At 43.2% G+C, this 27232-nt stretch overlaps 1 protein-coding gene across 6 annotated transcripts in view; it reads left to right on the top strand.

Moving 5' to 3' along the window:
• The window catches only part of Tbc1d4 (TBC1 domain family member 4), a 175632-nt gene that overhangs the window by 94423 nt on the left and 53977 nt on the right, over positions 1-27232 (top strand). For all 6 annotated transcript variants that reach the window (XM_021646990.2, XM_060391536.1, XM_060391535.1 and 3 more), the window contains exons 2-4: positions 16417-16980; positions 18805-18894; positions 22269-22373. In XM_021646990.2, coding sequence (XP_021502665.2) covers positions 16417-16980; positions 18805-18894; positions 22269-22373 — 759 coding nt within the window. The remainder of the gene's footprint in view (positions 1-16416; positions 16981-18804; positions 18895-22268; positions 22374-27232) is intronic.

The raw sequence follows: 27232 nt of genomic DNA, 5'->3' as shown, positions 1-27232 counted from the left end.
AGTGCCTGTAGGATAGTACAGTGTTATTTGCACTGCATAACTGTTTCAACTGGGCCTTCATGTTCTTGTTGGACCTCTGGCTCCTGGTGTCTTTCAGAGCCATTTTGAAACCCCCATTCGGGGGAATTGCTGAGATAGTTTCTTCTAGGAACAAGCAATAGACTGGTAGAGAATCAAAAATAAATTTGGGTGTTAGCCTTCTAGAGATTTACAGAATAACGTCTATAAAAACTTGGTCGTGGCTATTACTCCTGCACAGTTCCAGCTGTGATAAAGGGTGTATTTTTGGGAGAATATTGGCACCTAACTGTCACACTTTGGTGTAGGCTTTCTTTCCTGTTACTAGTTTTGAGATTTATTTAGCAGTTGGCTAGGAGATGGAGAACCCCACTGTGTAACAGCGACAGCACGAGACCCTCACCAGGAGTCGGACAGAAAATTTATGACACGCACCATCCCTGCTGCCCGTGAAGACAGATGTCTGTAGTGCACACCTCTGATGATTGAGGTGGAGGGCTAGAGGCAGTGGCAGGTGACTCGGCTGCTCGGTACCTTCTTGTGACAAGATAAATGCTAGCTACAAACAGGATGCTGTTTCCTGTGCCTGGCCTGCTGGAATGAATTGAATCTCTATAGCCTATGCTAAAAAGCAATTATGAAACGGAAGTTATTGCTTCAACTTATTTATTAACCACACCGTTTTATTTTTATTTTGATCAGACCAGAGCAGTTCATACCAGAAACACATTGCAGGTTGACGTGCATTTTAAGTGGGTGTCCATTGGCTTGTTGCGGCCGCTGTGGCAAGGCAGAAGTTACTTTGAGAGCATCAGACTGATGCTCTCTTCAGTGACGGCTGTGCACGTAGCTTGCCAGTGTTACCATGCAAAGCGCTCTGCTGGTTTTGAGTAATGAGGAATCGCCCCATGGTTGTCTTTGAAGGTTTGCCATTGTGTTTCTTTCTTTGCTTTGGGAAAGCTGATCTTACTCACTAAATTTGTTCTCTGATAGTGTCATACACATATACAACATATTCTGATCACTTTCACTCTTCCTCATGCTTAAGTGCTCCCTTCCCTACAGGTAGGTCTCCGTTTCATGACCATGTCTGTTCTAGTTACTTTTCTATGGAATAAAGCATCCGGAGGGAGGGGGACATCAATGGAGGTTGACTTGGCCTGCAATTCCAGGTTATAGACATTTCGTGTGGGGAAATTTCAGCAGCAGGAGCCTGTGACTGGTGGACACACCACCTTTATGGTCAAGGCCATAGGGTAAAAAATGCACGCATGCTCTCTGCTTTCTCTCACCTAGGCTTCACCTGTCTCATACAGTCGGGAAATGGTACCACCCACAACAGGCTAGATCTTCTCACAGCAATGGCCGCAGGCTAAACTGATCTTGGCAGTCCAGTGCAGGCTCGCTTCATAGACAGTGGTTCTCAGCCTGTGGGTCGCTGCCCCTTTGTTCACGGGAGTCACATATGAGAGGGCCTGCATATTAGATATTTGCATCCTGATTCATAACAGTAGCAAATTTACAGCTATGAAGTAGCAAAGAAAATAATGAGGAACTGTTTTGAAGGGTCATAGCCTTAGGGAAATTGAGAACCACTGATCCAGATGACTCCAGGTTATGGAAAATTGAGGTTTCAAACTATACGACGTGATTTCTCTTTGTTTTGTTTTGTGACCCACTGAGTTTAACCAGGATGATGGGGGTCATGATGGCTTTGGGTGTGTTCAGTGGAACCCAGCGGGCTCACTTGTGGGTACAATCTGAAGGTACTGTTCTCCCTCCCCCAGATTACATCAGTAGCCAGCAGTTCATCAGGGAGTTTGTGGGACTCAATAGCCTGATTTTGGTTTTTTTTCAATTTGTCTTTACTTAGCGCACACTTCTGTACCATTGGCCTGATTTCTCTCTTTTTAGAGCCATTATGAGGCTTAGTCATTTGCTTTCCATCTATCACCAGCCTTTCTTGTTGAAGAGCACCGACTGACTGCAGAGCATCGTTGGCGATTATGACAAGAACACAAGTTGTTCCTGATGCCTCTTCTCCCTTCTTTAGAGATAGAATTTAAACTTGTTAGGTTGCCAGAACTACAATTCTTAGCGATTCTTTTGCTAGAAGTTCCTCTGGTTCTGGCCAGTGGAGTGTAAGAACATTAACGGCGCACCATTTCCTTAGAAACTTTGCTTAAGAGAACACTCATGATATGTGTGCTGGCCTGTGAGTGCATGTGTGTGTACTTGAGTGTATATGCATGCCTGTATATGTGTGTGTGTAAGGGAGTGATACTATCTTTTTCTTTTCCTTTGTTTTTCTCTTTATGCCCTGTAGCCTGGAGTATAGTTACCACTATTTAAGATCAAAGGATTGGAGTCCCAAGATAGATAAACTAAATAGAAGGAACCCGATCTTCAGTATTTAAGGACAATGCATAATACCAAACAGCCACGAGCCTTCAGCTGCACTTTAAATAAAATTATTAATTTTATTTTAAAATTTATTTGTGGTGTGTGTGTATACGTCTGTGCTTGTGCAGGGAGTCGCAGAAGAGGACATCCAGTGCCCATCTTTTTATCACTCTCTGCCTTTTCATTTAAGGAATAGCCCTTCCATGGTTCATGTCTAGACCAGACTGGAAGGCAGACAGCTTGACTAATCCTGTTTCTGACCCCACCTGGAGCTGGGGTTTACATGTTTGTGGGGACACTCACCTTGTCATGTGGGTGTTGGGTCTGACCCTCACAATTGAGGGAGAAACCCTCCTTAAAAAAAAAATATTTATTTATTAAGTATACAGTGTTCTGCCTGCATGTACACCTGCACGCCAGAAGAGGGCACCAGATCTCATTATAGATGGTTGGGAGCCACCATGCGTGTGGTTGCTGGGAGTTGCATTCAGGACCTCTAGGAAGAGCAGCCATTGCTCCTAACCGATGATCCATCTCTCCAGCCCCTAGGGGGAAACACTCTTAACTGCAAAGTCATCTTCCCATGCCAGCCCCATCCTCCTCAGCTGTGTTTGATACGAGAGGAGCATCAACTTAGTGCTGTACGGTCAGATACTGTTTTCACTTTTAATCATAGCTGATGAATCCAATCCTGATGACTGAATTCCACAGGGTCTAGGGAATATTAATGGTGGTGTTATTAGCTACAACCCATAGGCGAGGGTGGAACCCATCATTTGAAGGGCTCCTGGGGTGGCCAAGGATTGCAGGAGGCCACGAGCTCATCAGCTACCCCGCCCGCCAGGGTGTCCTTATCCTCAGCTCGGGGACCTGACCCTACAAAAACTTCCTCTCTTCGCTTTCTTCTCTTAATTCTCATTTCTTCTTGGTTTCATTTCATGTTACTGCAGACTAACTTTCTCCAGGAAAAGCACACGGACCCCTGTGGTAGCCAGCTAACTTAACGGCTAGAGGCCTCAGGTGGAGATAACTGTGCGCTGCCTTCCGTTGTGATCACGTCAGGGAACATCTCAACCTGGCCTGGCTGGGACTGAATGGACGCCCCAGGCCTGCCCCAGAGAGGCTTCCGATGTGACCTTGTGAGGTAGATTTTGAATGGGGGAGGGGGCAAGGACTGGCCGGCACTATCGACTGGATGCTATGTAGACCTTAACGCCCTGTCTAGCACATGTCTAGCTAAATCATTCGCAAATGCTTCAGGAAGTTATTCACATAGAGCTCACAGTTTTCTTTGGGTTTGGTTTCTTACTGGAAGCCGATTAGATACATCTCTTGTTTGAGAATGTTGATGAAGTTAAATTCTGCCTGTAGGATCACAGCATATGCATTGATTATTAGTGAACACTGCACAGATTTTACTAATTTCTTTCATCTCAAGTTCTGTCGCTTGGAAGGCTAACACTGAGGCACCGGCTTCATTAACCCTCTCAGTGGAGATATTAGTAAGATATTCAGGTATTAAGTTTACCCCCGTGTGTGTGTGTGTGTCTGTGTGTCTGTGTGTGTGTGTGTGTGTGTGTGTCTGTGTGTGTGTGTGTAAGCATTCATGTGCATTTGTGAGGCCAGTTGTCAGGATAGGCTAGCAGGCTAATGAGCCTCTAGCCTTCACCTGTGTCAGCCCCTCTTGCTGGGATCACAGTCTGACACCTCCATCCCTGACTCTTGAGTGGGTACTGAGGGTCTGACCTTGGGTCCTCATGCAAGGACGTGTTTACTGAGCCATTTCCCCAGCTCAGGGCTACTATGTTCTGAAACATACATTAGTGTCACAAATCAGTTTAAATTCCCAAGGAGAAAGAAAGTAAAGAACTTACGAAGTCAGGGCCAAATGTGTGGTATTTATAAAATCTCATAAGTAGAAATGTCTTCCGGTGGCCTTTGATTATACTGTTCCTGAACATATCAGGATGAGCCAGACTGAGTTCTGTTGAATGTGAGAGGCAGCCTGTCAGAGAACACACATCTCAGAGTGGGTAGGGCCCCTGATGAGCTGGTAGGTGCACTCTGTAAGCTGCCCCTCAGGCAATGTGGTGCCATTTCAGAGATCTCAAGGGTAGAGGTTTATTAATCTGATTTCAAATCTGTGAAGTACAGATAGGTATGCTATTTCCAAGACCCTTACAATCTCAAGTTATTTTTGTTGTTTTTTTTCTGCCATCAAACTTGGCAGGGAAAGTCATGTCCTTTGAGCCACCTAAATGGTTCCATTCCCTTTGGTGGAGTAGAAAGGGGAGGTGGCTTTGTGATTTTTATTGCTCAGAGAGGAATCCCTCTGCCCCAACGCTGTGAGAGCTGACAGAGTGCTTCTGGTAAGAGCTTTCCCTGGGTGATTGCTGCTAACTGGGCTCCCAGATCTGAGCATGTACTGTTCCCAAAAGGGAACCTTGCTGGAAGACATCATACTGTTAATTTTCATTTACTGGCGATAGCTATATCAGACACACTTCACCACGACTCCTGTTCCCTCCAGGGAGTAAAGGCTAGTGTGAGGGTTGAGACAGGGTCAGATAGAGCCCCAGCACGAATAGTGATTGTGGGGAGGGAGACCAGCACTCTTCACTCACACATGAAATGTGCCAGTCTGGGCCAGAGAGGCATCTGGCTGCTTGTGGCTGCCCCTCCTTCTAGCCTGTCGTTGGAGATGACAGGCAATTGTGTGTTTTCTTTTTATGTCCCGGCAACAATGCGGTTAGGATTGTTTTGTTTTTGTTTTCTTCTTGGAAGAAGAGGGACATATGTACCTTTAGTGATTAATGATTAATGTTTGCAAGCATCTGAAGTCTCTGGGGAAAAATGATCAAGGCTGCTGTGTATTACTTTATTTACAATGTGAGAGATCTGTTGTGCTGTTATAAATATCTGAAGCAGTATGGGCCGCCAGGACAGAAATAGGTTTCTGAGAAATGTGCAGTGTTTTTGTTTCCCGATACTGTTACAACTCCATCTACTGATCTCAGCGAACTCACGTCCAGATCCTCTGGGCTTAGCGTTTGGCCCCTTGGCCCCATTCTGTTGCACAACCATGCCTTGTTCAAAGCCTTCTCTCTTGAGTTTAGGCATTTCATGAGTTGAAATTTATTAACGGTCCCCTTTTGGTATTTTTTTTTTTAGAAGGATTTGAATTTTCATATGTCCTGATGAAATACAAAGACACCTTTTTCTTATTACGTTTATTATGTTCTCTGTGAATGTATTTAAGAGGTTCAAGTTCATTAAATCCTGACATTATGATATAAATTTTTTCAAAGTAACTTTTTTTACTTACTTGCTAATTTGTCTGGCACACTTGTTTAATTATTCAGATTTCTGGTTTCTTTACTTCTAAGTGGTTAACTTTATGAGCCTTAAATAAGAACAATGGTAATGATATTTTACAAACTGTCGTTTCTTTAAGTATCGTCCTTTTGCAGTTGTATTATTTACACTAGTCCATGTGAGAACGCTCCCCCTAGTGGTCATTGAAGTAAACGCAGGCATCATTAAACAGCCTTAAGTACTAATAGAATCAATAGGTCAGTTCTTTGTGTTTTGTGTCGGCTGGAGGGTTATGCAATAGTCAGAATGAAGGATCTCACAACGTCATAAATAACAGCAACTCACAGTGTTTCATAACTCTGTGTTAGTGCAGTTAACTTTCTTGAGTACATAAGAAGTCTTAACTTCATGTTTCAATGACTTTTTTTTTCATTTGGCTTTTTGAAAATTGTATGTATGTAAGAAAAAACCCAGATAATTGTTTTTCATAGGTGACACAAGTGATTGACAACCAGACGTTTTTGCTAAGATAAAAATATTCTCTTTTACACCAATTATTCCAAAATGTGTTTGTGATGTCAGTCTTCACTGTTAATCCCACTAATTTGGACCTGGAGACACACCTCTGGTGTCTGTGAGGGTGTCTCCCAGAGATTTTACTGAGGAAAGGCCTGCCCTGCACATGGGTGGTACCGTCCCATGGGCTGCGATTCCAGAACCGTGGAGAAATTTAAACACGGGAGAGATTTGTTTTCTTGTTTCTTATTAAGATGTTTAAGCAATCTGGGGAAATTATAATTGTAGTTATAATTATAATTGCCTCCATGAGACCTCAGAAAGAGTAGCCTTAAGATTTTGAGATGTTGCCTTGCTACTTCGCTTATAATCACTTTGAATTAAATTTAATGTGTTGCATTCAGTTATCTGCTTTACCTTCCTTCCTGGCCTCAGCTCTGTGCATGAGCATGTCTTGGAGGAGAGTGAAGGAGTGGAAGAAGAAGCCTGCTACCCACACGCACCCCCATGCCCACCCCCTTTCCCCATTCATGAAACTCTTTCTGCCTCAGCTGTGTTCTCTTCCCCTTTGGCCACTCAAGGACATTGTTCCTGCAGTCCTGCTCTGTTACTAGCTTACCAGTTTGCCCATTATCATTGGACAGAATCCATCTAAAGCTATAATAATTTTATTTATGTTTTCTTTGGATTTATTTTTTATCTTTATGTGTATTATTACTGTTTTGCATGCTTGTATGTCTGCGCACCAAGTGTGTGCCCAGTATGTGAAGAGGTCAATAGAAAGCATCAGAGCTGGGTGCAGCGGTGCCTGTAATCCCAGCACTCAGAGAGGCAGAGGCAGGTGAATCTCTGTGAGTTCAAGGCCAGCCTGGTCTGCAAAGTGAGTCTAGGACAGCCAAGGCTACACAGAGAGAAAAAAAAAAAAACCAAACCAACAACAACAAAAAGAAAACAAGAGAGAGTGCATCAGATTCCTTAGAACTAGAGTTAGACTGTGAGCACCATATGAGTGCTGGGAATAGAATCTGTGTCATCTGAAAGAGCAACAAGTAATAACAGCTGAGCCAACCCTCCAGCCCCCATCATTTTTCCCAACCTTCCCTGCCTTAATAGTTTGTTCTTTTTGTTGCAGGCTTTGTTCCTGAAGTTGGGTTTTCTTGCAGCCTACACAATTGTGTGTGTGTGTGTGTGTGTGTGTGTGTATGCCAAAGCCACATAGGGTTATTCTGTTATTACCGGCCTCAGGGTCCTCTTCTCAGATGGCTTTATTCCTGGTTCTTGAGGTATTTTTCTTCGTTTGCTCATGGCTCTTCATCTTCCTCACCATAAGCTCCTTAAAACTTGGGAGGGGCTGGGGCAGTTTTCTGTGAGCATCACTTACCACAGCTCTGTCTGTTTCCTTCTGTCATCTATAGGAAGCCTTATCCTTCTTAAACTGTGTGTAGGGGTGGGCATGTACCCATCACAGAGACGAGTCAGGGCACAGCTTTGGGCATCAGTCCTCCTGCTCACTGCTGAGTATGTCAGGCTAACGCACCTTGGGGTGTTCGGGGGAGCTTGTCTCCCGTTTCATGGGGTCTAGAGATTACGTATGTGTGTTCCTGTGGTTGACTTTACGTGGTTTCTGGGGTTCTAAATTTAGGTTTTCATTCCTGCACAGCAAGCCCTCTACCCACTTAGCTACCTCCAGCCCCTTCACAAAGTCGATTGACGATAAACGACCTAAGCTTAGAGCTTTAAAAGGCCATCTGTATGATAACAGCATCAAGTTTTCTATGTCAGCCCCACTGTCCCCTCTAGGCAACATAGATTCAGCTGCCTGCTGACATTAGATGACATTAGATGTCTCTGTATACTTTAAAATTTATAAGCCCAGAACAAGCTCCCGATGCCTGTAGCTACCCCTCCCAGCCTGTTGGATTGCAGCTCCACATCCCTAGTTCTTCTGCTTCTCAAACAGGAAGTTATCCCGACTTCTCTGTTTCCTGTTGCCTACTTCAGCTCCATTAAATCCCACACTGTATGTTTAAAATTATATGTCGATGCTTGTTAGGGGCTACTTGCCATCTCCCTCATGGTTGCTCCCGTGTGAGCCATTGGTAGCTTTTCCCGGGTTGGCATAGATATCTGTTTTCCATACAGTCTGCAGAAAGGTCTATTGAAAATATACCTAAATCATGTCATTTCTCTTCTTGGGCAGTCATGCTAAGAGTAAAACCTGAAGCCCTTTCAAGGCTTGTGTGATGTCGGTCCCTGTGTCCCCACAGTTGCCTCTGTTCATAATGCTTGCTCATTCACTCATCCCTCCCCTCCTCCCCCCCCCCCCCCCCCGCCTCACCAACTTCCTGAGGTTGCTCAGACACACCAGTCAAGTCTGTGGCTCAGAGCCTCGGACTTGCTGTTCTCGCTGCCTGGAATGTGCCTCCCCCGATATCTTTAGGACCGAGGTCTCTACTGGCCTTGACTTTCTTTCGCTCCATGTCTGACAGAGAGTCCTTTCTCTAAAATTGTGAAGAGTCTTATTCAGATTTCTTTGTGGAAAATTTCACTCTCTAAAATCCTCAATATTTTATTTATCTTGCGTAGTACTTTTTCCCTCATCTCTCTCGCTTCCTCCTATTTCAAGAAGGCGAGGATGTTAATGATAACACAGCCTCTTTGATTTTCTTATATAGCACAGAACAGATTCATACTTCAGCTTTAGTTAAACATTATTGGCTACTTTACTGTTTCACTGTTTTCAGGCATATTAGCACAGTTCATTCGAATTTTCCTTCAAGCTTACCTCTGAGACAAGACTTAGAGTTTCCAGATGAAAACTGAAGGCCGAAGTAGACCCTTCTGTAGGCAGCAATGGGTAATGGAGTGGGGCTGCCTACGAGGGGAAAATTCATGCTCTCTGCTTTTCTACCATGCCACCCAATGAATTGCACCGGTTTCAAAACAATGGCTTATTTGGGACAGGGAATGTGATGAAGAAGTTTTTCTTCTAACTTTTTTACTAACCACCTCACTCTGTGTCCTGTTATCTTTCCCTCCATCACTGCACTCCTAAGGGGATTCTACTCTTAATCAGATCATGCGAGTCCCCAAGATTTTCTTGAGTTACCCTGGTGGATGGAATGTGATTCTGTGATTTGTACTGGTCATAGGCTAATAAGGTACATCTGGCTCGGCAGTGAAAGGCTCTTGCAGAGGACCAGAGTTCTGTTCCCAGTGCATATTACATCAGGCAGCTCACAGCCACCTACAACCCACCTCTGATGCCCCCTTCTGGGCACTGACATACATGTGTACAGGCACAAACACACGCAAACACGTAAGTAAAATAAATAAATAAATAAATAAAACATTAAACTTTTCGCAGAAGGAATTCAATGCTGTGAGCAGTGAGGCAGAACCAGGGGAAGAACTTGATAATAAGGTTCTGCTCCATGCTAACTTGGTATCAGAGAAACAGTGGTGAGAGAAAAGCTGTGATGCTACTCAGGTTTGGAGCAAAGTCGCTGAGGGTTTCTAAGAGATACACAGCCTAGGCTAAGAGGAAACCATCTTGGCATGCAGCCCGGAGATCAAAACCAAAGCTGCTCATAGGAGTCTGCTTCAAGTCACAAAGCTACTAGGCTCTGCTTTCTTTGGCCCAGAACAGTCTCTTTTAATCTCATTATCTTCTTCATTGCTTTAACTTTTGATGGAAGAAGTTTGTTTTGAACTAAGACAGGGTAGACCAGAGACTTTGCCAGAGTGCCAAGAGCCTTGCAATTGTGTGATTTTAAAGTTGCTCTGTTACTCTGCACCCACCCCAAATTAAACTTTAGCTTACTGTGGAACGGTTTACTTTGAAATAATAGAGCAGGGTTCTAAGCCAAACACGAAGAATCTGAAAACCGTGGGAAAAAGTGAAAAGTGAGGCTGTGTGTGACAGCAGAGGCCTGTACCCAAACCTACCAGGGGCTGAGGGTAGTGGATTCCGTGAGCTGCAGAATTCAAGATCGGCTTGGGCTGCATGGGGAGAAAGCGTCTAAAAAAACTGAGACAATGCTTTCCGACAGCTTCACCTCCAGATAGTGCGAGCTGGGAGTGCTGCTAAGGCAGCAGTGTCTAGAGTGGCCAAGACTGGTAGTGTTTCTCTAACAAACAAGCTGCTTCATGGTGTGTGCGTTCGTCACCCTCCACCGAGTTCATCCTCCCTGAACGTTTTATGAAGCCCGACAGAAAGGATTACCAAATTACTTTTCCTTAAAATGTCCGATTTCACTTTATGCCGTTCTGCTTCCAACATCTCACACTGCCTAGACAATCTGTATTGTTGTTTCTTTCTTTTTCTCTTTTTCTTTTTGCTTTAAGTGTGTTTGTGTGTGTTAGCGGTAGTGCCCGCAGAGCTCAGAGGAGGGCATCGGGTCTCCTGAAGCTGGAGTTACAGGTGGCTGTGAGTCAGTAGGCATAGGTGATGGGAACTGAACTCCAGTCCTCTGGATGAGCAGAGATGTTCCATAGCACTCAGCCATCTCTCCCACCCTTACCGTCTTGCTGCCTAAGCACAGCAGAATGACAAAGAGCTCCCCTTCCTCTGAGGCAGTGGTTCTGGACCTTCCTAACGCTGCAGCTCCTCATGTCGCAGTGTCCCTTACCCATACAATTATTTTGTTGCCACTTCATGACTGTAATGCTGCTGCTTTTATGAATCTTAATGTAAATCCCTGATAGCAACCCTCAGAGGGGTCACAGCCCACAGGTTGAGAATTCACTGCTCTAAGGGCATATGCTATTTACAAGACAGACTCCATATTCTTTCCATGTGGGCGAGGCTACTTTAAACGGTTATTCCCAGTTGTAGACAGCTCTTTTCGATTATTTGAGATGTTTTATAATATTTCCCTCGGCTTTTATATTTTTTCCTTTATTTCAATACCGCTGTGCCCACTTCCAGCTATTACAGAAAGATTGCTAATGAGTCAATCAGCTAGGCTCACATCAGTTGTAAATTTTGGGCCTAACTGATCTTTCAAATGTGTTATTTTAGGAAGTATACTCTTACACTCCCACTTGCATCCATTTAAAAATATTTACTGAAGTCTGTCTGAGCCCTGTTAGGAAAATTAACTCATAGTATAGATTAATCTTCTCTTATCTGAACCATTCATGAATGTCAGACCCATTATTAAAGAGCAAAAGAAAGGGAATAGCCATTAAAAATAAAGCATGTCTTTTTCTTCTTCTTTTTCTTTTTTTTTTTTAAAGCCAAAGCTTTGGCGCCTTCATCTCGAGCAATATGTGTTATCTCCTGATTGCAGACTCAGGAAATATGTAACTTTTGAAGCAATTATGGTTGAGAAGTCTTCTCATTGGCCACACAGTGATAGCGTGGACCTAAATAACAACACTAAAATGGCAGCTGGCTTGTTCAGAGGGCGAGAGAGACAGAGGGGAAAGCTGGGGAGGGCCTCAGTCTAGCATAATGCTGTCTATGAAGATACCAGTGTTAGCTGGCTTCCTGATCAAAGGTATCTTTCCTTGGTGCTTTTTGACACCAGGGTTTTCTCTTGGGTTTTCTGAAGCTTTTAGAGTCTAAAGTTTAGGCAGATATGTGGAAGTGATAGTCTTGTTGTTCTCTTGAGTTGGGCAGATTTGTCATGTGAAAGTACTAATATCTTCGAGGATGTTAAATAGTCAGGTTTAGTTGATGACAAATAGCAACACAGAATCAGTGGAGCTAGTAGAGCTTTGGGGAGGAACTGGAGAGCTCCTGAGTGTGGATTGCTTTAATGTGTGAGACTTGGTATTCAAATCTGTTGTTTTATTGGGTCCCTGGAGGTTTAACAACAAAATACCAGCTAAAGGTGGCACTGTGCCTTTTCTAAATGGCACCAGACACTTGAGAAAGCTCCCTTTGTTGTACTGTCTGTTACGTTATCATGCATTACTGGAGATTAATAATTCCAACAGTGTAGGCCTTTCCTGGCTCAATGTCAAAATGATCGAAGTTTTCCTTTTCTTGTATTTTGTTGACACTGATCTGGAAACAGAGTCACAGATTTTGGCTAAGTGCGCTCTTTTTGATCCATCTGTTGCCTTTCGTTTTTGAGGGAACTCTAGCCTGCAAAGGTGAAACACCACTCCCCAGCAGGAACTGTGAGAACATCAGCAGAGCTGGCCCTGGAACATAAACTTCCTCATGTCGAGCTGGCTGGCATCTTTTCCGGCTTTGACTCTGTTAGAGAGTAAATGTTGCCTAGAATGAAGCCGGCGCCTTGAATGAACCGTAAGTCTGAATCAGGCTGTGTGGGCTGCAGGCAGCGTCTGAGCAGTGGAGATCTCTGTTGCCACAACACAAGGAACTGGAATGCACAGTGAGGCTGTGTGTGGTGAGGTGCTCTTCAGCCTTTGGGGGGTGTTCTGGAAGCACACGGGAACTTCCTACTGTGAATGAGCAGTGAGCAAAGGGAGAAGCTATGGTTCCCTTTTTTGACGGGGCCATGTGTCCTGAGTATAAGCAGCACATACAGACAGACAGACACACACGCACGCACACACACACACACACACACACACACACAGTTGACAGTATTCTTTCAAGTTATGAGCCCAAGCTTTTCCTACTGGCCACAGGAAAGAATTCTGGTAAGACGTGAGTTACCACAACTTAGATTTTTTTTTAATTATTTTTTTAAGATTTATTTATTATTTATACAACATTCTGCCTGCACAACAGCTCTTACTATAGATGGTTATGAGCCACCATGTGGGTGCCGGGGATTGAACTCAGGACCTTTGGAAGAACAGCTAGTGCTCTTAACCTCTGAGCCATCTCTCCAGCCCTCACAACTTAGATTTTTTTTTCTCACATAAATATCCTCACGTGTCACTTTGGATGACATGTTGGAGAGATGTAATGCATGCACAGAGGACTCAGATTTATTCAGCACTGTTCATACTGCACATATAAATACATACCGACAGGAGAGTGCTGTTAATTCTACCAAACCAGGCATATGCCAGTTATGGAGAAAGCATCTAATTCTATCACAGTGTTTCTGGTGGGTCTCATAAGCAAATGCAGAAAAAGAACATTTGTATGTGTGTGTGTGTGTTTCTCTGATAATTTATTTCTCTACTATGGATACCTTAGAGTCCTCACAGTAATGTTAATGAACGTTTTGTCCTTTCTCGTGTGGGATGGGTGTGAGGGCAGGAACTGTAAGATGCTCCATTTGCTTCTCTGTGTCACATAAGGAAAAACATCAACAGAGCTGGACCACCTTAGCTTGGTTTTGTGGTTAGCATCTGTGGTGAGTCGCAGTCTGGGAGAAGATATTAAAGGCAATTGGAATCAGTTTTGTGGTGTAAACATGGTAAATTACTGGAAGGTTAAATTACCCACTCGGTTTAGAATTGTGGATGGCAGGCTCTGCTTATGTAAATAGAGCCTTTTACTGACTTTCTCTGAAGTGGTGGGTCTTTTCTGTGGTCACAGAGAAGAGTTCCAGCAGCTATAGCAGTCCAGCCACTGGTTAGGTTTTCACCGCAGGGGTCTCTGTTCTCCATACAACACTAAGGAAAGGTCAAAGAGTCCAGAGTCCAGGACTTGAACAAGAGTAGTGATGAGCTGGCTGTGTGCAGTCTCACTTGTAGAATCTAGCTCTCAGGCTGTACCCAAACTATTTAAATAGTAGCAGTGAGATTGGAAAACAAAAACATACATGAAAAGTTCCTACAAGAGGCTGGAGAGATGGCTCAGCAGTTAAGAATACTTGCTGTTCTTGCAGAGGATCCAGGTTTGAGTCTTAACACCTGCTCAGTAGCTTACAACAATCCCTAACTCCAGTTCAGGTGATCTGAAGCTCTCCTTTGGCCTTTGTAGGCACCAGACACTCATGCAATGTACACACACACACACACACACACACACATGTATGTATGTATGTATGTATGTATGTATATTCACACATACATGTGTGTGTGTGAATATACATACATATTCCTACAGATAATGCTTCTGATTTTTGTACTCTAGATACCTGAAGGTCAGGGATCCTTGGCTTGATAATCAGGTGAAGCGAGTTTACTGGCTCAGAGTGGACAAGGAGGAGTAGCTCATTCTCATGAGTCTGTGTGCAGTATACTGAAACAAGTATGCTTTGTAGTAGGGTTGAGTATCAGCTAGCTCACACTCCAACACTTTGGACTCTTCCAGTGGATTAAGTCATCTACTAAGGCGAGTAGAAGGCAGAGCCAAGACTCAGAGTTACACATTAGACACGTGACTTTTCTTTCATGTGACAGACCTCCTTGGTGAGTCACTGAGGCTTTACCCTCCTCAGAGAACCCTCTTACCTGCCTCCTGATGTGCATTTTTCTTAAAGCAATGGCTGCTCTAACATTGAATCCTAAGCAACTGTATGAAGGAGAAGAAATCCTGGTAGAAGATTTAGGGACAAGACACACATGTCAGAATATGGAGCAACCTGAGATTGGTGTTTCCTTTTCCTAAAACAATGATAATAAAGAATAATAAAAGATTTTGGGGGGCTAATACCAATATTTGGGGTCTGCTATGATACAGTAATTATTCTAGGTGCTTTTGAAGCTGGAGAAAAATGAGAGAAAAAAAATAAAGACAGACATTTCCATCCTTTAAAAACGAAGTCTGTCTTTCTTTCATAATCTGTTCTATAGAACTGAAAATAGCCAGAGGCACACATGGTATATACTCACTTATAAGTGGATATTAGACATATAATATGGGATAATCATACTAAATTCTGTACACCTAAGGAAGCTAATCAAGAAGGAGGACCCCGGGTAAGATGATCAATCCTCACTCAGAAAGGCAAATGGGATAGACATTGGAAGAGGGAGAAAACAGGGAACAGGATAGGAGCCTATAACAGAGGGCCTCTGAAAGACTCTACCCAGTAGGGTATCAAAACATGTCCTGTGATTCATAGGCACACTTTGGGTAGAGTGCATAGAATCTTATGAAAGAAGGGGGAGATAGAAAGACCTGGAGGGAACAGGAGCTCCACAAGGAGAGCAACAGAACCAAAATATCTGGGCACAGGGGTCTGTTCTGAGACTGATACTCCAAACAAGGACCATGCATGGAGATAACTTAGAACCCCTGCACAGATGTAGCCCATGGCAGCTCAGTGTCCATGAGGGTTCCCCAATAATAGGGACAGTGACTGTCTCTGACATGAACTCATGGGCTGGCTCTTTGATCACCTTCACCTGAGGGGGAAGCAGCTTTACCAGTCCACAGAGGAAGACAAAGAAGCCAGTCCTGATGAGACCTGATAGACCAGGGTCAGTCGGAAGGGGAGGACCTCCCCTATCATTGGACTGGGGGAGGGGCATAGAAGAGAGGGAGGGTGGGATTGGGAGGGGAGGGGAGGGGACTACGGCTGGGATACAAAGTGAATAAACTGTAATTAATAAAAATAAAATTAAAATTTAAAAAAAAAAGAAAAAGAAAGTAGCTGGAGGAGGCGTGCTGTTTGTGTCTAGGTGTGTGCACTGAGGTGGTGGAGGTTTGGCTCCATCTAAGTAGCTGTTTAACAATTTTGTAAAGTCCTGTGCCGTTTAATGTTCCTGCCCAAGGTGCTTGAGAATTGCAGCCGCTCCTTGCACGTTTAGTCCTCAGGCGTTGCTTCGCCCTGGGTGGTTCAGTTTGCTAATCCTGATGAGGGCGCCTGGGTTTAATCTCACTGCTGGAACTTCTGTTACTTCCAGCAGAGGGCATTCCAGTTTTTATGTATGAGTAAAAGGTATCATTTATTGAAGGTTCTGCGGCCTGAATAATCTCGTGTTTTGCTTTGGACAACCTAGTATTTTTGTTGATTTTGAGATACTTGCCTCACGCCATAGCCCGGGCTAGCCTCCAAACTTGTAATAACCCATCGTACCTCAGCCTACCACCAAGGTGGGGTGGGAGGTTAACAGGTATGAGTCACCATGCTTGACTGACACTAGTACAGTTAAAGTGGGAAAATACAATCCTCTTATTAAATGTCAGATTTACCTTGAAGCAGTTAATGTACCAACTCTGACAGCTGTAGGTGCTACAGTACTTGAAAATCTATTCTGTGTGTTCGCACGAGGTCAGGTAAACAAACACGACCTCGGAACGTGCCGTATAAAGAAGGACGTCAATTGTTTCCCCAGGTCCCCGACGTGATCAGCAGCATCAGGCAGTTATCCAAGGCTGCCATGAAGGAGGACTCCAAACCCAGCAAAGACAATGAGGACGCCTTCTACAACTCTCAGAAGTTCGAAGTGCTGTACTGTGGGAGGGTGATCGTGACCCACAAGAAGGCACCCTCTAGCCTCATTGACGACTGCAAGGAGAAGTTCAGCCTGCACGAGCAGCAGCGTCTCAGGCTGCAGGGCGAGAGAGTAGGAGACCCCGGGGACGAGGTGGGGGTCTTTGAGCCTGAGTCTCCTGTGTCCCCAGATGACAGCCCGCCTGACAGCCACCGTGCCCTGCCCTCCCTGGCTAGCCAACCCGCCCTGGCCGGCTCACGGGTTTGCTTCCCGGAGAGGATTTTGGAAGACTGCGGCTTTGATGAGCAGCAAGAGTTCCGCTCTCGGTGCAGCAGCGTCACCGCCGTCATGCAAAAGAAGGTTCATGAGAACAGCCAGAAAACACAGCCAAGGCGGAGACATGCAAGCGCGCCCAGTCACGTGCAGCCCTCAGACTCAGAGAAGAACAGAACCATGCTCTTCCAGGTAGGCTGGCAGGGGGCTTTTGGCTTGCAGCTTCGTAAAATGCTGGGCAGCTCTAGCTTCTCCTTGGTCAGAGGGTGAAAGTGTGTGTGTTGTCCACATGTGCCTAGGATGTGGACGCCAGAAGACAACCTTTGGGCACTATTTCCTAGGCATCAGCCGTTCCTCTTCTGGTTTGAGGCAGAGTCTCTTATTGGTCTGGAACTCTGGATGCATGCAAGGCTGGTTGGCTAGCAGAGTCCCAGTGATTCACTGCCTCTTCTTTCTCAACAACGGCTGTATAAGCACTTGACAGTAAACCCCCCCCTTTTCTTAAACTGGGCCCTGGGAATTGTCCTCTTGCTTGTTATGCTCCCAGTAGTCCTGACCCATCTGTCTCTCTTCCCTTTCTGCTCACTCCAGTAGCCACAGTGAACTCCCTGCTTCTTTTTTATCAGACAGAGAAGGAACACAGGTGCCTCACAGACCCCAGAGAGGCAGGGAGAATGAACGGCGTGTGTTAACTTCTGAGAGGAATCATGTGATGGATGCTGGGTGTCTATCACCAGCATGCGGCTTGGGTTGATCCCTAAGTGCATTCCTGCGTTCTTTAATAAAACTAGTCTTACTGATGATTTGAAGGTTTGAATCTTGGAAAGCAGGATTTGACATGGAACAGAGCAAAATGAGTTCTTCTAGAGAGGAGTCAGGTTGCAGAGACTTACAGATGTCATATGTATGACTATATATGACTATATAAATATATAACTATACTATATATATATATATATATATATATGTGTCACCGATTGACTCTGCCACCAGAAATGGAGAAGTACAGAAACACCATTGTCTGATAATTCACTAGGTCAATTATTAAATAACATGATACAGCTACCTCAAGTATAAAAGATAATTGTGTGTGTGTGTGTGTGTGTGTGTGTGTGCACGTGTGGGGAGGGAAGGAGAGAGGGGTAATAGTGTGTGCACATATATCTGGAACTGATGCCATGGGCAGAAGTTAGGTTTTATCCTCTCCCACTCTCTGCCCTATTCCTTTGAGGTAGGGCCTCTCCTTGAACCTGGAATTCTTTTATCGGGTAGGCTGGCAAACATCAAGAGCAAGAGTAAGAGCAACAAGTGACTTCAACTGCTGAGCCAGTTCTCCAGCCCCAGATTGCATATTTTTGAAAAGGAAGTCATTTTTTTTTCTGTTTTCAAAAAAAAAGATTTATTTTTTTATTACATACACAATGTTCTGCCCGCATGTACACCTTCACGCCAGAAGAGGGCACCAGATCTCACTATAGATGATTATGAGCCACCATGTGGTTCCTGGGAATTGAGCTCAGGACCTCTGGAAGAGCAGCCAGTGCTCTTTACCCTCTGAGCCATCTCTCCAGTCCCCAAAATGAAGTAATTTCTTTTTTTTAATTTTAATTTTTATTAATTACAATTTATTCACTTTGTATCCCCCCTGTAGCTCCCTCCCTCCTCACCTCCCAATCCCACCCTCCCTCCCTCTTCTCCACCCATGCCCCTCCCCCAGTCCACTGATAGGAGAGGTTTTCCTCCCCTAAGGAAGTCATTTCTTAATTGCAAAAAAGATTTGTATTCTTTGGCTTGAATAGTAAAAATTTAAGGTCGCTTAATTTTCCAACAGAGTTGAAAGAAATGGTTTGGGACAGCTGACTTTGGGTTGACTTGTATGACAGAACACATGTGAAATGGGTTTGTCTGGACCACATCATTTGAATTGCTGTGGTTGTAGTTGCACATTTAATTGCCAAGTGAGACTGGGGTCCTCATGAGCTGGACTAAGTGGAGTATTTTCCTTTACTTTTAAAGGTCGGCCGCTTTGAGATCAACCTCATCAGTCCAGACACTAAATCAGTTGTGCTAGAGAAGAATTTCAAAGATATCTCCTCTTGTTCTCAGGTAAGTGTCATGTCACAGCATGGCATGTGAAGAAACCAATTGTCATGTTCCAAAATTAGCCACACAGCAACTGGGCTGACGTATCCCATATTCATGGTTTTTAAATGAAGCATTTTTTTCTCTTTTTTACCTTCATTTTTCCTCCCTTTCCTTCCCTGAAGAATGAGCCTAGGACTTTTCTTAAACATGGTGGGACAGTTGCTCCATCACGGAGCCTAAATTTAAGAATAATAATGTTTAAAAACATTTTCCCTTACCATCAAAACACACTTGTCTCTGTGGCAGCAGAGCCCTTCCCAGGATCCCCAGTGTCCGTCAGACCTCTTCTCCCTCATTCTTTTTAGCTCTTTGTCTTAGAATGTTTCACCCAGCCTCTCCTGCTCGTGGGAGTTTTGAAACGGCGAGTTCTTTTGAAAATACCTCACAGCAAGTATTACTCAGACTTGTGGGCTGTGGTGTGGGTCTCGTGGATGTCACCAAGATATGTTTGTTGTTTATCCCGCAGCAGGTGATAAAAGGAGAAGTTGTCTTTTTAGTGTCTGTTACCGTAAATGGTAAATTTTGAAGAGAATCTTTTTGGTACTTCACAAAATATGTATGATTTGAAAAATTTGATAGAAACAAATGTAATATTATAATATTTGGTCATAGGCTATAGTAAAACTTTAAAATATCTATCCCAAAGTTTGACCTACCTAAATATCTTGTAAATATGAGAATGTTTGCACTTGTCATAAAAGAAGTTTCTATTTAGGTCAAAACATGGAAAGGTTACATATTTAAAGACATCTCTGTAGGGCTAAGAATTACCTTTTGTTTTTGGTCTGGTGACTTAAGGTACATTCAAGAATACGTTCTTTCCAGGGTCTCTTCATTTTGAAAATGGGAGCTAGACAAATAGCTCAGCCATTAAAGATGAAGAGTCACACTTGTAAACATTACAACATTGTATTTATCATATACCATCTATCTCTCTCTCTCTCTATCGGGCAACTATCTCCTTCTCTTTCTCTATCATCTATTTCATCTATTTGAATTTTGGAGTCAATGTTACTCTTGTTGTGACATTCAGACTTTCTTTTGATGACAAGGATTTTTTTTGTATGATTTATTAGTTTGCATTAGCTAATATACCTTTATTTTTAATCCCTTGTTTTAATTTTGTTGAGCGATAAACATTGTCTATTCTAGCAACTTAGAGAGCAGTAGCATTTGAATATAGGAAGGTTGTATTGCAAACTTTGAAATTCTTATTTAAGGAACACAGAAAATTTGTGGGAATATGATTTTAACCCTTCCCCCAATATTTATTAAGTATTCTTGTAGTTGTCTGTTTATGAGGAGATACCTCAAAGATCACAAGTCTTCCATGGGCTGGGAACTCATGATGTGACTATGTCTTACTCGGGGACATTAGGATCTCACGTACTGAGATGGGGCCCTTAGGTGTTCAGTACACATGGCCACTGTGAATGAGTCTCCATATATGGCCGTGTGCCAAGTGCTGCAGCAAGAGTGATGTATAACTCAAGGTCATCTCATGCTCAACCTGGTACCAAGGAACATCCATGAAGTCAGCGCCTCCTACCCTACTTTGCCTGAGCTGTCCGGGACATGTATCAATGCACACTGATTATGCAAATGAACATGAGCACAAACAATGACAAAGAACAGACCCAAACCAAATATGTGGATGTGAAAGTTCAAACAGGATCTTTTCCTTTTCCTTCTTCCTTTTGTTGAAGACAAGCTCTGCATTATGAAATGCTCGTTCAGGAAACAATCAGAGAGCAGCAAGAGGGAAACTGGAGGGAAGGCGGCTTGTCACAGCATCTCCAGAGCCACGTTCATAGCTTCCTTCAGGAGACAAATGGGTACAAGGTAGCTGTGTTCAACACCTGGTCTGCTTTTGAGTACCTTCCACCTCCAGATGTCTTCCTTTAAAAGGGAAGTGGTGTGACTTGCTGGACATCATGGGAGTCAGGGAATTCTTTTTTTTTCCAGGAAGCATTGTTCACACCTGAAGGCCCACTGATGGGGCCCTCTGAGGTTCCTTTCCACGTAGTACTAAGCCAGCAATAAGAGTTCTTTCACCGGAGTTGTGCCAGCTGGAGCTCATTTTACGCGACACACAGCCTCGCTCTTCTCTGCTTCCCTCACCCTTTATTAGAAAAACAGAGTCCGTTGCTTTTTGGCCATGTCCATTGGACAGATTGAATACACCATAGTGAGAAAGAACAGCGGTCACGCTTCATAACTCTTGGAGCCATTACGGCTGTTGTTTCTCAGCTCCCACACTGTTCTCACAGTGGGTGATACTATGCTAGTTTTGTAATAGGGGTAAAAATAAAGAAAAAGGAGCTGCTTGTCAGCAGCTCAGCTCCGTATCTCATACCTACATTGTCAACTGGGCCCAAATTTAAGTGTGAATCTGATCCCAAAGACTGTCCTTCTTTTCGTATGAATTCTGGTGATATCAGGCACGCTTAATATTTCCCATCATCTAGCTTTTCAAATCACTGAGCTGTTGAGACAAGGTGTTGATTCCTTACCGGTCTGTGCGTATTCGCTCAACTTTTACATTTAAACATTTTTATTTTGAAGACTTATTTATATCAGTGTGTGTGTTCACATGTGTGTGCTATAGCACATGTGTAGAGGTCAGTGGATAACTTTGTGGAACTGCTTCTCTCCTTCCACCTTTATTTGGATTCTGGGTACTGAACTCGGGTTTCCAGGCTCTGTACCATGTGCGTTTACTGCTGAGCCATCCCATCACCTCAGAGGCTGAATTTTTAATTAAAGTGAATATAGCTGAAATCCTTTAACTTACATAAAGAAAGTACAGTGATTTGTGGATGTGGGTTATTGGTACTCGCAGTAATGAACAAACAAGTGAACAAGAATATAGATCTTCTGCGGTTCCTTGAGTTGACAAATAAATTGACAAATGTTTCAGCAACTTCCATAGAAACTTTATGGCATTGTATGGCATTTAATTTGAGAACCGTCGCTTGTACTTCTTCTGAGATTTACAGCTTCACATGAACTAGAAAGGGTTTTATGGTGAATCTCTGACTGCTGTTCTAGGACAATAAATTGAAAACTCATTACAGGCAGACATCATGTTTTCATTATAAGAAACGAATCACAGCAGTAATGTTTTTTTAATCAGGAAGCAAAGGGTCTGAGCGGATGTGTCAGTTTATCTGCTGCATCAATGGGGCATCCTGTGAGCTGGCTCTGACATTACGTCTTCTGTCGCATTGCCATGAAGGAGAGACTTGCGGAGTTGGGAGAGTGCAGAGATGGTGTCCACCTCTCTCAGAACACGTTCCCATAAGCACTGCTTGTATTTCTTTCTCTTCACCTAGGGAATAAAGCATGTTGATCACTTCGGCTTTATCTGTCGGGAGTCTCCGGAGCCGGGGCTGAGCCAGTACCTCTGTTACGTGTTCCAGTGTGCCAACGAATCTCTGGTAATTGGGGGTGTCGCCTCCTGGTGCTTCTGCCTGTGGCGCTCTGGGTCCTCTGTGGGGACTCAGTTCTCACTGAGGAAGGAAAAGGGCACCCAGAGAGATATTCTTACCCTTGAAAGATGCACGGAAGTAGAGAGCCATCGTGGCCCTTCGTGAGTGCTGGAGTGCTCTTTTGGATTTAACAGACACTATTGTGTTGCCATGGCTTTTTGTTTGTTTTTTAGAGGAGGAAAAGATTAATGGCGGGGGGGGGGAAGCCATTATGTTTCCTGTTGTTTAAAGATGGTGACAAAGGCACCGGTCTCTTCCTTATTGCCATAGCATCAGAAATTATGCACTTACTTCCATCAAGAAACTAAAAACTGTTCTCCCCACTCTTTTCAATACCCTGTCTTAATTTTCAAAACACTCCATTTATTTTGTTTCTTTAGAATTTGCAAGTCAGTATTTCGCTAACACTTTGTATGCCTCTCTATTTGACAAGAACTGTGTAAGGCAGGCTTCGAGTACATCTGGCCAAGAAATACATTGATTTTTTTTTTCTTCTCTAAGGTGTTTTTTTTTTTTTTTTTAACCACATATCAAGGCTTCTTATTCATTGTAACACAAACCTTCACATGCCTACATCACCATTACTAGATGAATTTATGGACAGTGTTTACTTGTATAATTTAAATGTGTGAGTGTGCACATGTAAAGGTTGTTGAAGGTGATTATGTGTGTGCGCATGAACACGTATGCCCATATGCACTGAGGTCAGAGGGCAATCTTGGGTGTCACCTGTGGGAATAGTGCCTATCTTCTTTGTGGTCATCCATTAGGCCAGGCTGGCTAGCCAGTGAGCCCCAGGGACCCTCCTGCCTCCAGCTCTCCGGCACTGGGGTTGTCATTACATGCTACCACATGTGGCATTTTCACGAGTTCTAGAGATTTAACTCAGGCTTGTGAGGTAAACACGTTAACAAATGACTAAATCTCCAGGCCATGACATAATCTTCCTATCGGCATTTTCCCTATATACAGTCGATTCAGGCCACACTGTGTGTGCTTCCTGGTGCTTGTTACATTTAACTCCTGCCGCATGAGGGCACTGAGATTCTGGAGGCGTGGGCGTGAGTAGGTACAAAGGGGTTTCTTCATCCGAGTCCTCTGGGTGCCATGCCTGTTCCTAACCATTTCCTACTCTGAAAACTTACATCCGAGCTTCATTTTTCCCTCTAGAAAATCCACGTTTTTTTAAAATACATATCCACACGTACCTGTCCAGATCTCCTCCTAGCTCAATAGGTTCCACCCTTTAGGAATCAGGACTGAACTTTGAGAGCTGTCCTGAGGCGGATAGCTTGATGACCGGCCCTCACACACCATGCTCACGGCTCCCTCTCACACGCTGCTGCTTACATCTTTTCACAGTTAGGCTGATAACTCTTCACAGTTATCTGGTTGTTTTATTTTTAAGCTTTAGTTGGTTTTTGTTTGCTTTGGAAACTGCCAACACTGATACAAGGTGTGGGATAACTAGCCTTTGTGCGTCTATCTGTGGGCCAGCGCACAGGACCACCCTGACTGTGTGTGCCCTCCTGTTCCATGAGGCACTGTCAGGCTTAGTGTGGGCCTCATTATCTTGCAGAAGAGATCCACGCTAAGATCTTTCAAGGCCCTTCTATTAAATTTTTCCCAGTCAGCTTCTTCACTGCATCACGTGGCACCAGAACTTCAGGTTAGAATGAAAATGGAATGTGTGCTTCCTCTGTACTAGAGGCTGGCTCACATCCTGACAAATAGAACAGAGCAGAACAGTTGTCAGTAAATACCTGCCGGGACAGCTCGATGAGTGACGTGGCTGGCCTGGCATTGGTAGAAGACAAGAGATTCCCAAATCACACATACTGCGTTGTCTCCTTTGAGTACCAACTGCACAGTTACCACTTTCTTTTGCTTCTTTGCAATAATTGCAAGGAGTTTGTGAACTGTGTGGTTCTATAATTGGTCCTGCAGGCCTGTGCACAAGTTTAGATGCTACCCCCTCCCCTTCTCCCTAACTTACCCTTAGGGAGAAGGTTAATATTATCTCACAAATGCATAAAATTTATAGAAATTATCATTTCTTCAAAGTTCTTTTTCCAAACCAATTGAAAGGATATCAAAAGGGTTAAATCCACTGATAAACAACACTTCTAAACTCCATACATACAGAAAATATCCAATTACAGTATAGTTAAAAGTTAAAGGAAAGAGGAAAAGATCTAAGCTCTTCATGATCTAGAGTTTACGGGAGCTTAATATTTAATGGGATAATAAAATAATATTTTTATAATAAAATTTTGGTGCACTGATAGAGGAATGAGGTTCATATTACCTTTCTCTCATAGCTTATGTGAATGGTGCTCATAAAAATAAATCTTTAATGTGTAAGGAACAATGAGTGGAGAATAGATAAAGGGACAGATTCCAGCTTGGGGGTTATGTTGAAAATGGTAAGGAAGAGAGACTCATGTTTCAAGAACAGGACAATTTGCAAACATTTTTATTTGTAGAAAAATACAAGTATTGATACAGCTTGGCTAGCAAGAGCAAGAGGGATGGGACATGGGTGGGTGTATGAACATAGTGGTATGAGCATTCAACCAAGGGATGGGTGTGATTCATACACTCAAATCTAACACATAAAGAGAATGCTTCATTATGTGATTAGTTTGACTGACTTGTTGGCCTCTTAAACCAAGCTCTGGTTTCCTTTTCTCAGCTGTTGTTGGTATTCATTGGATACCTTGAAATATTTCTAGCAAGAGGCAGCTCTATGATCTTCAGTTATTTTTATCTAAAATGTAATATGATACTGAGGCTTGGTATATTATATCTCTAGACATTGTCCTCACTGTGGATTGTCTATTATTAATATGAATGAACTTCCCCTGTCTGATCGCATGCTGTTCGGTTAGACGGGAATTGTGCCAGGTGGCAACTGCCAAGAATCCTTGATTTTTGTTTGTGTGACTCACACTCCTGTCTGTTCCTTTGCTTTTGTCCTTTTGACATGACCTGTGATGTTTTTTCTTGTATTCATAATACTCTTATTTGAACTTTTAAGTGCAGTGACCTTGTGATGGAATTTATAGGCCATCTGAAAAAAGTGGTGAGTTTTAGAAAGTGAAACACATAATATTTTGTAGATCACATGGAATTTTGAGTAGTATTTGTGGTAAGGTGAGGTTAGTAGTCAACATTTCAGACACTATTGAAAAGACAGTATTTTTAGGTAACAAATACCACATGCACGCACATATACACACACACACACAGTATTTATATGTAAGGTGTTTATATAAGTTATATCTTTAATGTAATATAGATGCATATGTATGTTATGTATTGCAATATCCATTGCCAACCCCTTCAGTGTCTGACATAAATGAGAAAAAGAAATAGAATAAAGGAACATATACATAAATAATTAAATGCCTTTGATTAAAAAGCTAAGTAAATGAAAGAAAAGTTCAAAGGCATTAAATACTTTAAGTTCTAAAAATGAGAAATCTTTTTTATTAAATTTTTATATTTTATATTAATTATAGTTTATTTACTTTGTTTCCCAGTTATAGTCCCCTCCCTCCTACCCTCTCAATCCCACCTTTCCTCCCTCATATCCTCCCATGCCCCTCTCTATAGGGGCTGTCCTTCTGATAGGGGAGGTCCTTCTCTCCTTCCATCTGACCTTAGCTTATCATGTCTCATCAGGACTAGCTGCAATGTCCTCCTGTGTGGCCTATCAAGGCTGCTTCTCCCTCGGGGGTGGGGATGTCAAAGAGCCAGCCACTGAGTTCATGTCAGAGACAGTCCCTGTTCCCCTTACTAGGGAATCCACTTGGATACTGAGCTGCCGAAATCTTTATTTTTAATTGTAGTATAAAGTGACAGTTTAGGAACATTCATCATTATTTTTCTAGCAATGAATGCTTTCCTAAGTACTTTTCTAAGCTCATTATACCATGAAGTTCAACAATATGGCTGACTGTTAGGGTTTTGAAGTCTCTTTTCAGCTTTACTAGGCTAGTAAAGTTACTGTATATCCCAGGCTCCTCTTCCCTTCACATGTAGAAGCAGATTAATATTCTTTCAAAACAGCGTATTCTTAGAGTAGGATATGGAAGAAAGGGAGACGTCGAGTGAAAACATACTACACAGGATAGGTGTCATCCCAACCGCTTACCAGACACGGTTGGGATGAGGCCGTTAGCATCCAACATCTCTGCCATGATGGTTTTAGAATGTTATGAGAATCCTATCAAACATGGGAACATCTTCACTTCCATTAGTGATTGTGTCACAGAGAAGGTGCTTTAGCCTGAGGAAGATGAGTTACTTGGCTTCAAAAGAGTAACTGGGATACTAGCTAGTTGACTCAAATGCTGGGCCAGTGCAAGAGCAATGAAGAAAATAGGCTGGCCATTCTTGGCGGCTGGCCCCATGGTGAGAGGCAGCTCTTAGGCATTTAGAGGCCAGAACTTAGAATCACAAATTATAAATAAAATGGTAATAAATCAGGCAGTGCAGACACAAAGCCAGCAGTATTCATGGATTTCCCTGCTGGCATTTAACTTGAGATCATTCCCCATCAGAACTGTAGGCTAGCCAAGCTTTGTTTACATGCATGCTAAGATCAACCTGGAAGAATAGGATGCCTATTAACACAATTGAACACTGACTCTAATTTGTTGGTCTCAGTATATACCCAAGGAAACCTCTGAAGAGATGTTTATCTGATAAGTCATTTAATTAAGCAAACACCCGATCTGCTAATTAAGCTGTCTGTGATAGCGTAGCCGCCTGTGGGACTTGAAAATAGCATCCAAGTAACA

This window comes from Meriones unguiculatus, chromosome 9 (genome assembly GCF_030254825.1).
Source record: "Meriones unguiculatus strain TT.TT164.6M chromosome 9, Bangor_MerUng_6.1, whole genome shotgun sequence".
Taxonomy (NCBI): domain Eukaryota; kingdom Metazoa; phylum Chordata; class Mammalia; order Rodentia; family Muridae; genus Meriones; species Meriones unguiculatus.
Note: the sequence above shows the minus strand (reverse complement) of the source record. Positions and strands in the feature narration are given on the sequence as shown.